This window comes from Oncorhynchus kisutch, linkage group LG20, assembly GCF_002021735.2.
Source record: "Oncorhynchus kisutch isolate 150728-3 linkage group LG20, Okis_V2, whole genome shotgun sequence".
NCBI lineage: Eukaryota > Metazoa > Chordata > Actinopteri > Salmoniformes > Salmonidae > Oncorhynchus > Oncorhynchus kisutch.
The window spans coordinates 30,499,262-30,509,834 of record NC_034193.2 but is presented as its reverse complement, the minus strand read 5'-3'; the positions used below and the strand labels follow the sequence as shown (position 1 = coordinate 30,509,834).

The 10,573-nt window shown below is 42.4% G+C and overlaps 1 protein-coding gene across 2 annotated transcripts in view; it reads right to left on the bottom strand.

The window, feature by feature from the left end:
* Positions 1–3,869: 3,869 nt before the first annotated feature.
* Positions 3,870–10,573, bottom strand: part of LOC109865180 (alpha-tectorin) — a 46,153-nt gene continuing 39,449 nt past the window's right edge. Inside the window, exons 22-25 of one of the 2 annotated variants that reach the window (XM_031799851.1) lie at positions 10,062–10,310; positions 8,903–9,065; positions 7,842–7,944; positions 3,870–4,072 (exon numbers count right to left, since the gene is read on the bottom strand). In XM_031799851.1, the coding sequence (XP_031655711.1) occupies positions 3,966–4,072; positions 7,842–7,944; positions 8,903–9,065; positions 10,062–10,310 (622 nt within the window). In that variant the 3' untranslated portion in view covers positions 3,870–3,965. The remainder of the gene's footprint in view (positions 4,073–7,841; positions 7,945–8,902; positions 9,066–10,061; positions 10,311–10,573) is intronic. The other variant, XM_031799852.1, reaches the window with a different exon arrangement.

The following is a 10,573-nucleotide window of genomic DNA, read 5'->3' as shown; positions in this document are numbered from 1 at the left end:
CCCCCCCCGGTGATGCGTTGTGCAGACTGCACCACCCTCTTGAGAGCCTTGCGGTTGAGGGGGGAGCAGTTGCCGTATCAGGTTATGATACAGCCCGACAGGATGCTCTCGATTGTGGATCTATAAAAGTTAGTCAGGGTTTTGGATGACAAGCCAAATTTCTTCAGCCTCCTGAGGTTGAAGAGGCGCTGTTGCGCCTCTTCCAGGACCCAATTGCACAGGGCGGAGTTGAGGCCCAGGGCCTCCAGCTTGATGATGAGCTTGGAGGTTACTATGGTGTTGAATGCTGAGCTGTAGTCAATGAACAATTTTCTCACTTAGGTATTAATCTTGTCTAGATGGGATAAGGCAGTGTGCAGTGGGATAGCGATTGCATCGTCTGTGGACTTGTTAGGGCGGTATGCAAACCAAACTGAAGTGGGTCTAGGGTGGCCGGTAAGGTGGAGGTGATATGATCCTTGACTAGTCTGTCAAAGCACTTCATGAAAACAGAAGTGAGTGCCACAGGGCAGTAGTCATTTAGTTCAGTTATCTTTGCCTTCATGGGTACAGGAACAATGTTTGCCATCTTGAAGCATGTGGGGACAGTAGACTGGGATAGGGAGCGATTGAATATGTCCGTAATCACACCAGCCAGCTGGTCTGTGCATGCTCTGAGGACGCAGCTAGGGATGCGGTCTGGGCCAGCAGCCCTGCTAGGGTTAACACATTTAAATGTTTTACTCACGTCAGCCACGGAGAAGGAGGGGGGGGGGGGCACAGTTCTTGTAAGGGTGCCACGACAGTGGTACTGTATCCTCAATTTGTGAAAAGAGATCTTTGTAAAGATTGTATGAATTTATGCAATTGAAATTTCAGTCGCCGATGCTACGTGTCACTGAGTAAGATTACATGCACACAATAATATGATTATTGTGGACAGTCAAATTAATATAATACAGTAGTTTGATTAAAATGTTTACAGGCTTTGCAAGAAGAATGATTTCCCTAATAATCCTGTTACATGGACACATCGAAGATCTGATGGCACTCTGATTAATGCAGAAAATCGCTAATCAAAATAAACATTTTACCACAGTAATCGTGTTATTTTTGGGGAGCTTATTTGATTCTGAGTTCGGTCATTATAACGTTTGTATGTGAAAACTACTTCTAAGATGCATACATTCAGTTGAAATTACCTCACTTTCAGTTGAAGTCCACAACGAGTCATTAAAACTCGTTTATCAACCACTCCACTAATTTATTGTTAACAAACTATAGTTTTGGCAAGTCGGTTAGGACATCTACTTTGTGCAAGACACAAGTCATTTTATTTCAAGTCAAGGATTATTTCACTCATATTTCACTCATAATTCACTATCACAATTCCAGTGGGTCAGAAGTTTACAGACACTAAATTGACTGTGCCTTTTTAGACAGCTTGGAAAATCATGGGAAAATCAAAAGAAATCAGCGAAGACCTCAAAAAAAAATTTGTGGACCTCCACAAATCTGGTTCATCCTTGGGAGCAATTTCCTAACGCCTGAAGGTACAACGTTCATCTGTACAAACAGTAGCATGCAAGTATAAACACCATGGGACCATGCAGCCATCATACGGCTCAGGAAGGAGACTCATTCTGTCTCCTAGAGATGAACGTACTTTGGTGCGAAAAGTGCAAATCAATCTCAGATCAACAGCAAAGGACCTTGTTAAGATGCTGGAGGAAACAGGTACAAAAGTATCTATATCCACAGTAAAATTTGTCCTATATCGACATAACTTGAAAGGTCGCTCAGCAAGGAAGAAGCCACTGCTCCAAAACCGCCATAAAGCCAGACTACGGTTTGCAACTGCACATGGGGACAAAGATCGTACTTTTTGGAGAAATGTCCTCTGGTCTGATGAAACAAAAATTGAACTGTTTGGCCATAATGACCATTGTTATGTTTGGAGGAAAAAGGGGGAGGCTTGCAAGCCGAAGAACACATCCCAACCGTGAAGCACGGGGGTGGCCGCATCATGATGTGTTGGTACTTTGCTGCAGGAGGGACTGGTGCACAAAATAGATGGCATCATGAGGCAAGAAAATTATGTGGATATATTGAAGCAACATCTCAAGACATCAGTCAGGAAGTTAAAGCTTGGTCGCAAATGGGTCTTCCAAATGAACATTGACCCCAAGCATACTTCCAAAGTTGTGGCAAAACGGCTTAAGGACAACAAAGTCAAGGTATTGGAGTGGCCATCACAAAACCCTGACCTCAATCCTATAGAAAATTTTGGGCAGAACTGAAAAAGCATGTGCGAGCAAGGAGGCCTACAAACCTGACTCAGTTACACCAGCTCTGTCAGGAGGAATGGGCCAAAATTCACCCAATTTATTGTGGGAAGCTTGTGAAGGCTACCCGTAACGTTTGACCCAAATTAAACAATTTAAAGGCAAAGCTACCAATACTAATTGAGTGTATGTCAACTTCAGCCCCACTGCGAATGTGATGAAATCAATAAATGTTGAAATATATCATTGTCTACTATTATTCAGATATTTCACATTCTTAAAATGAAGTGGGGATACTAACTGACCTAAGCTAGGGAATTGAAAAACTGAGTTTAAATATATTTGTCTAAGTTGTATGTAAACTTCCGACCCCAACTGTACCTCGGGCGGCTAGGGGAGCGGTTCCTCAAATGAGACAAGCTGTAGTCTGGAGTAGGTGAGCAACCTACTCTGCCTGTTGAGTAAGAAGAAACCTGTCAACTTGGACTGCCTTTTGAATCATGGTGTGGTTCATCCTGCCTCTGTCTTTGCATTGACAATCCCTGTCCCATCACCTGTTGTCCTTTTACGTAGTCCGGAGAATGTCACTTCGCACCGATTTCATGTCGGTTGTAAGGTCCTCTATTATTTTCACGAGCCGCTCATCACATTAAGTGGTTGCAGCACCTGAGCCTGGCACAAGGGGTTAGATGTGGCAGACATGTTAACCATTAGACTTGGGGAGTTCAAATGCATTTTCTTATGTGCTCGCGCCCAGCAATTACAAATGCCTGTTTCAGAGTAGCAGCCCCATGTTCGTGGCGTGTAAGCCTGAAGCACTGGGTACAGTCCAGCTTCAAAACGTTTCATTTGGATGGCAGCATCATTGTAGCCTGGAAAAGCTTCCTGTGTTAGACGTGTGATTTCAGCTGCATACAGCTCTAATGCTGATCTTGGGAGTCTGGGCCTAACATTTAACAAAGCTCTGAAAAAGAGTATTGCTTTCCACCAAAAACATCACTCCACTTTTCCATAGTCCAATTGAATTGCTTGTTGCAGGGAAATCCAGCAAGACAGTGCATCATCACTCAGTTTAGTTGGAAGACTTGTGGCTAAACAATTGTCTGCTGTGCCAGCACAAGCTTTGACAGCTAATTCCCAAACATTTTTTCCTTTGAGTAAAACTCTCCTTGTCCTTTCCATCGCCATGAAATGGTGGGGGCAGATCCACTTTGTAATGTATCACGTTGTTAACAGTGGGATGCGCCGGGTACCAGGCAGTACTCACAGGGGCTCCAGTGGTTTCTGCTCGTCCCTCGGGTCCTCTCAGCGGTGCAACGACGTCCTCGCGCACCTCCTCAGAGTCCGACATTCTCGTTTTGTCCGTTTGTTATTCCACTCACTTGTAGTTGTATAGTCTGTTATTTTGTTTAGTTTTATTGTTCTTGGTCATGAATAACAAGCTTCACAGCAGAGACTCATTCATTCATATTCCATTTGCTAACTAGGTCAATGCTTTAGTAGGTAGCTATTGATTCAAAACAGCATAAAAGTCTGTAATTCCTAACAGAACCCACTGTCACCAACTATGTAAGGCATGGATATAAAGATGAGCCGAACAACTTCTGTCTTCAATGATTCATATTTAATTTCCAACTGCTAGTTCTACATAAAACATGTCATACATCAAAAGGCTGGGTTTGCCATAGAGACAGATTGGTCCTAGATCAGTGTTGTGACACTCAGGAGGACAGAGAGCAGCAGGGTCACCAGGGAGCCAATCTGACCTGGGGCTCCGCTCACTCTCTCTGATATTGGAATCCACATATCTGAGGAGAAATCAAAACAGATCAGAGATCAGTCAGTCCAAAAAATAAGAGCACTGAACAAAATAATAATAATACATTTAATTTGTATAGCGCTTTTTACAGAGTTATCGCAAAGCTCTACTGAGGAAAAAAAAATAATGATACAGAATAAAAACAACATTTAGAATCAAGGCAAGTAAAATATCAATAGTGAGCTTGGTGCTAAATAGATTTAAGGGTAGGTTTTAAGGCCAGTTATAGAAGTTCTGAGTGATGGAGAGAATCTCAGATGGTCAGGTGAGGGGCAAGGGCGCAGAAGGCTCGGTCCCCCATAGTTTGGAGACATGTCTTGGGGACTTGAAATAGTAGAGAGTGGCTGGAGTGTAGAGTGTGAGGTGGCAGCACTGTTCTTGACTAGTTTGAGCCTCTGTAATAATTTGGCTGGGGGGCACCCAAACAGCGCATTGCCGTAGTTGATCCGAGAAACGATGTACACTACCATTTGGGGTTATTTAGTAATGTCCTTGTTTTTGAAAGAAGAGCACCTTTTTTGTCCATTTTTAAAATGACATAAAATTGATCAGAAATACAGTGTAGACATTGTTAATGTTGTAAATGACTATTGTAGCTGGAAACGGCAGATTTTTTATGGAATATCTACATAGGCGTACAGAGGCCCATTATCAGCAACCATCACTCCTGTGTTCCAATGGCACTTTGTGTTAGCTAATCCAAGTTTATCATTTTAAAAGGCTAATTGATCAAAACCCTTCTGCAATTATGTTAGCACAACTGAAAACTGTTGTCCTGATTTTAAAAAAGCAATAAACCTGGCCTTCTTTAGACTAGCTGAGTATCTGGAGCATCAGCATTTATGGGTTTGATTACAGGCTCAGAATGGCCAGAAACAAAGACCTTTCTACTGAAACTCGTTAGTCTATTCTTGTTCTGAGAAATTAAGGCTATTCCATGTGAGAAATTGTCAAGAAACTGAAGATCTCGTACAACGCTGTGTACTACTCCCTTCACAGAACAGTGCAAACTGGCGCTAACCAGAATAGAAAGAAGAGTGGGAGGCCCCGGTGCACAACTGAGCAAGAGGACAAGTATATTAGAGTGTCTAGTTTGAGAAACAGACGCCTCACAAGTCCTCAACTGGAAGCTTCATTAAATAGTACCCACAAAACACCAGTCTCAACGTCAATAGTAAAGAGGCGACTCTGGGACGCTAGCCTTCAAGGCAGAGTTCCTCTGTCCAGTGTCTGTTATTTTGCCCATCTTAATCTTTTTTATTTTTATTGGCCAGTCTGAGATATGACTTTTTCTTTGCGACTCTGACTGTTGTTTTGCGGGTACTATTTAATGAAGCTGCCAGTTGAGGACTTGTGAGGCGTCTGTTTCTCAAACTAGACACACTAATTTGAACGGTGGTGTAGGTGTGGATGAATTCCTCTGCATCTGGATGGGAGAGTGATGGTATGACCCAGGCAATTATGTTTTACATGTGCATCGATGGACAGAGAAGGATCAAACTTGACTCCTAAGTAGGAGATGAGAGGACAGGTGGATGGCCTGGCCGTTGATTGTAAGGGAGATGTTTCCAGTACTGGTGACCTGCTTGGGTTTCCCAATAAGCATAGCCTCAGTCTTGCTACTGTTCAACTGGAGGAAGTTCTGTTTCATCCATGCCCTGATGTCCTTTAGGCAGCCGCTGAGTCTTGCTAGGGTCAGAGATGGTGTCTAGTTTTGTGTTATAAACCTGGTTTCGTCAGTGTAGCAGTGGAAGTTAATGTTATAATATCTGGCGATTTGGCCAAGAGGGAGCATGTAAATTAAAAACAGGATAGGGACCAGCACTGACCCCTGTGACTGTAGACTCCTATGATCTGGACTCTCTAAAAGGGATGTATTGTTTCCTATTGGAGAGGTAGGAGGAGAACCAGTTCAGAACAGTTCCAGAGACAGTAGTATGCTCTCTGATAAGCCGCAGGAGGATAACGTGGTCTACGGTGTCAAAAGCAGCACTGAGATCTAAGAGGAGGAGGATGCTGATCCATAATGGTCAGCCATCAGTAGGTCGTTGGTAACTTTATCCAAAGCTGTTTCAGTGCCGTGCAAGAGCCGGAAGCCAGACTGGAATACCTTGTACAACTGCACTTTCTCCAGAACTTTTGATAGGAAGAGGTTGGAGATGGACCTGTAGTTGGATAGGATGTCCTGGTCAAGTTTGGGTTTCTTCAGTAAGGGGGGGACAACAGCTGTTTTGAGAATCGATGGTACTTCTCCGGTCAGCAGGGACTTGTTGATCAGGGTGGTGACAAACATAAGCAGGCTAGATGAGCAGTTTTTGAGTAGGGTTGTAGGGAAAGGGTAAAGGGAGCAAGTGGTGGCCTTCATTTGTGAGATGATTGAATGCACAGCAGCGGATGTGACTTCTGTAAAGTTGCTGAAGGGAGGGGCACGTGGGGTGCCGGCCGTCTTAGAGGCCATTATATTTGTCCTGATGGTATCAATCTTTGTCTTTTAAAAAAATCTCAGAAGCGATTGCACTTCTGCACTTGTTGAGAGAATGAGTGTGCAAAGCTGTCATCAAGGCAAAGGGTGGCTACTTTAAAGATTCTAAAATATATTTTGATTTGTATAACACTTTTGTTTACTACATGATTCCATATGTTATTTCATAGTTTTGATGTCTTCACTATTATTCTACAATGTAGAAAATAGTAAAAATAAAGAACCCTAGAATGAGTAGGTATGTCCAAACTTTTGACTGGAACTGTATATATTATAGTTTTCTTCTACACATACTTAACCCCATATTTTTGGGTGCAAAAAAACACCTCGATACTTCCATTCATTTGTATGTGTTACCTTCAGGCACTTGTGAGGTCATATAGCAAAGCGGAGTAGTCTCCCCCATAATGAGGAAGGCCGACATAGGCGGATTCGGTGGATTGAAACTCAGCCCACGCCCAAAAAAAACATGATATCGCCATCTTAAATTGATTGATTTTGATGGGGATTCTTTTATTATGTTACTTAGATTGACGCACGGGTGTGGCAATCAGTGGAGGCTGCTGAGGGGAGGATGGCTCATAATAATGGCTGGAACGGAGCAAATGGAATGGCATCAAAGACACACTATACCATGAGCACGTGCTCCCCAAACAAGGTGCCACCAACCTCCTGTGGCATCAATAGACTCTTAAGGATTAAGCGGTTTTCTATTGACATTCATTTGGAGACCTCCATAACAATGAGCTGATGATGCCCAATTTTGCCTGGACACTCGTCGACACTGGTCATTGCTGTTAATTATCTATGCATAGTCACATCACCCCTACCTACATGTACAAATTACCTGTAAATTCATGTTCATCACTCACGACGTTATGTCATCAGATGCTCCAAAAAATATCTATATACAAATCAATTGCTAGCTAGCTAGCTACATTTTTCTTTGTTGGACTTGCATTTATGCAATTTAGTTTTGTGTGGTTGTTGGTTTAGCTTTCTGTAACTTTATAGCAAGTACTGTCTGCATGTGTAGACTCATATCGCGTCATGATTGCAAGGTGTCCCGATATCTTTTCCAACTGTCCAAAAATCTTTTCTAACCGTCCTGTTATCTGGTTTTAATGTGCATTCTAGAATGCCCTTCTCGACAGTCAGAAACAAGTATTCAACAATGGCTGTGGTTATTTTCAATTCGTGGAGTTGGTACAGTATACCATAGTGTATTCTGTATAAAATATCATATTCTAAGGCCAGAAATAGTGGTAAATATTACCTCTGTCTTTTCCATTCAAAACCAGAGGTCCCATGGAAATGGCAGCGCTGTCGTGGAAGGACGCGTCCCTGCGTCCTCTGTGGTGGTGCCCAGGGTAGCAGTGCTGCAGGACACAGAAACCAGACGGAAGACTGTATTACCATGTTTAGGCTATGGACTACTAGAGTTTCCTCCAAATGACTACTGTTTATAAACAAGTTCAACTTATCTAGGATGAATCCAGAACATATTTTTTACATTTAACTATAAGTGGTTGTCTTGGCTATTTGACATGAACTCACAAAAGTGAGAGGATAATCTGACATCAGCTGATTTTAGAGAAAATTGTCAAAGTTCAATTTTTTAAAAACATCAAAGGCATCAACAGGATGCTTGACTTCCGGCGTGTGTAGGGCAGACCTGGGTAAATTAACAAATAAAATAATTGAGTTGCATTTTAAAGAGGCAATCTCCAGTTGCTACATCCATTTTAGGATTTATAAATGAATGATATTTACCCATTGATTCTTTACGAATATCACTTATTACCATTGGTTCTTTACGAATATAACTTATTAATATGCCTCATGAGATTAGTTTAACTGTTCTACACCTTCAGAACCCCAAAATGTACGTTTTTGTACACCAATTTTTTGAAACAAATGTAAAAAAAAAAAAAAAACACTATAGCCTCAAACATGGTTAAAAATATACTGTTTATATCATGGATGGTCAGTACTTGCATCCATTGCTCTGTTTATCAATTTGAGTGTTTACATTTCTTCAGCCCCATCCCTCAGCTTTTTACCGAAATAGTGGCAGAGCAAACACTTTGATATTGTTTCAACTGCGGATTGCCACTTTAACGTAAAGCTTTGAGCTTGCCTGGTACAATGGAATCAACAATGGAATAGTCGCAAAAGAGCACTCCAGACAGGCTCAATTAAATGCCCAAAGTATTTGAAAGTAAACAAATACTCTTTTAACCCTGGGACATGTTTCATTTGTGCCTTACACAATGTTTTCAAACGTTTTGCAAAATGAACATGGCCCAGGTGTGTTGGGGAGGGGAGGAGACTCACCGTGGTGCAGTCGTTGAGGTGCAGCAGGCACAGGTGGACCTGACAGTGCAGGAAGACACTGGAGGAGTTCCTGGTGAAGGTGAACATCCGGAAGGAGAAGTGGGCCGATGTGGAGACGCCATTTTGGATAAGCTCCACCGTGCTGTCCTCAGGGTTAGGGCACCTGGAGTAAACAAGGAAGCAGGGGAGGAAATGGGAGGAGGAAGTGAAGGAGGAAGTAAATGATAAATTATGCTGTTATTTTTGCTTTCTAAATGAAATGTAATTTTGGTGATTACATTAGGATGGTTTAACAGTCAAGCGGCAGGGTAGCCTAGTGGTTAGAGCGATGAACTAGTAACCGAAAGGTTGCAAGTTCGAATCCCCGAGCTAACAAGGTACGAATCTGTCGTTCTGACCCTGAACAGGCAGTTAACCCACTGTTCCTAGGCCGTCATTGAAAATAAGAATTGTTCTTAACTGACTTGCCTAGTAAAATAAAGGTATAAAAAAATCTCAACTATTTTGCTCCAAGTGTATTTTCCTTGTTAAATAAATACAATTTTAGTTGACCAGGAAATGACAACCTGTTAAACTGTGTGGTTGTTTTGGACCTGGTACCAATTGCTAGCGTCATTTTAAGATGTCTGGCTTGAAAATCAGCAAGCCCCTACCCAAACTAGATCAAACCAGACTCATCTGGCCAAGTCACATCATGTGATATTCTACTGCGATCTAGTGGATGAATTGAGAATCAAACATGAGATCTGATTACATCAGCGAAAAGGTTATGACTAAAGCTTTCTCATCACATGTATATAATTCCTGTAAGGCAAAAATGAAAGCTGGGACGTTGCACAAGTCCCGCACTTTTAAAATGGCTGTGTTCCCATTTGGAATTTGTGCATCTTAAGAGCGCCACCCATAGCTGCAGGAAGTAGTTTGTCAGGGGGTGGGGGGTTGGGTTGCTGAGAATGTTTTGTTCAATTCTGATTATTCAGGACCCCTACTTCCCGTAGCTATGGCGCCACCATAAGGTAAAAGTTATGACCATTTTTGTTTTAGTTTTGATCATTTTTTATATCAAACCTACACTTTCAAATCTCTTATTCCCATCATGGGGACAATTTGTGGCTCTGAACATGCTAACATTTCCCTGGTAAACATAATGTCTCCATACTCTCCAGCAATAAGATTCCAGCGGACGGCGTAGTTTGGGTCGTTCACAGGCGTGGCCCAACAGGAGTCCAGCACAGTAGAGATCTGATGACCGTCCACTCCGTCCACCTGCACGGCCACATAGATCTGCTGGTCAATCTCCACGTTGATGTGAGAACCAGATAATGGGTAGCGGAAGCCGGCATCCTGGTATGGGATCATCCGCATTTGGTAGTGGCCCTTGCCGGAAGGAAGCTTCCTGGTCACAATGCTATGGAGCAGAGGAACAAAAGGTTATTCAAATAACTAGACAAAACTCAGGGGTTGAAGATTAAAAAATCCCATGACTGAAACAGAAGTCGATCTCAAACCGATTGTCTGAGGGGCCTAGTTAACCTCCCCTGCCATTTAAAAAAGTAATGACCATCATACTTTTAGGGGAAGAGTACATGTATTGTACATAAACTGTAAGTTTGATCTATTCCAGTACCCTTGCTTAGGGGGTTCCAGCTTCCTCTTCTGGGATTTTTTTTG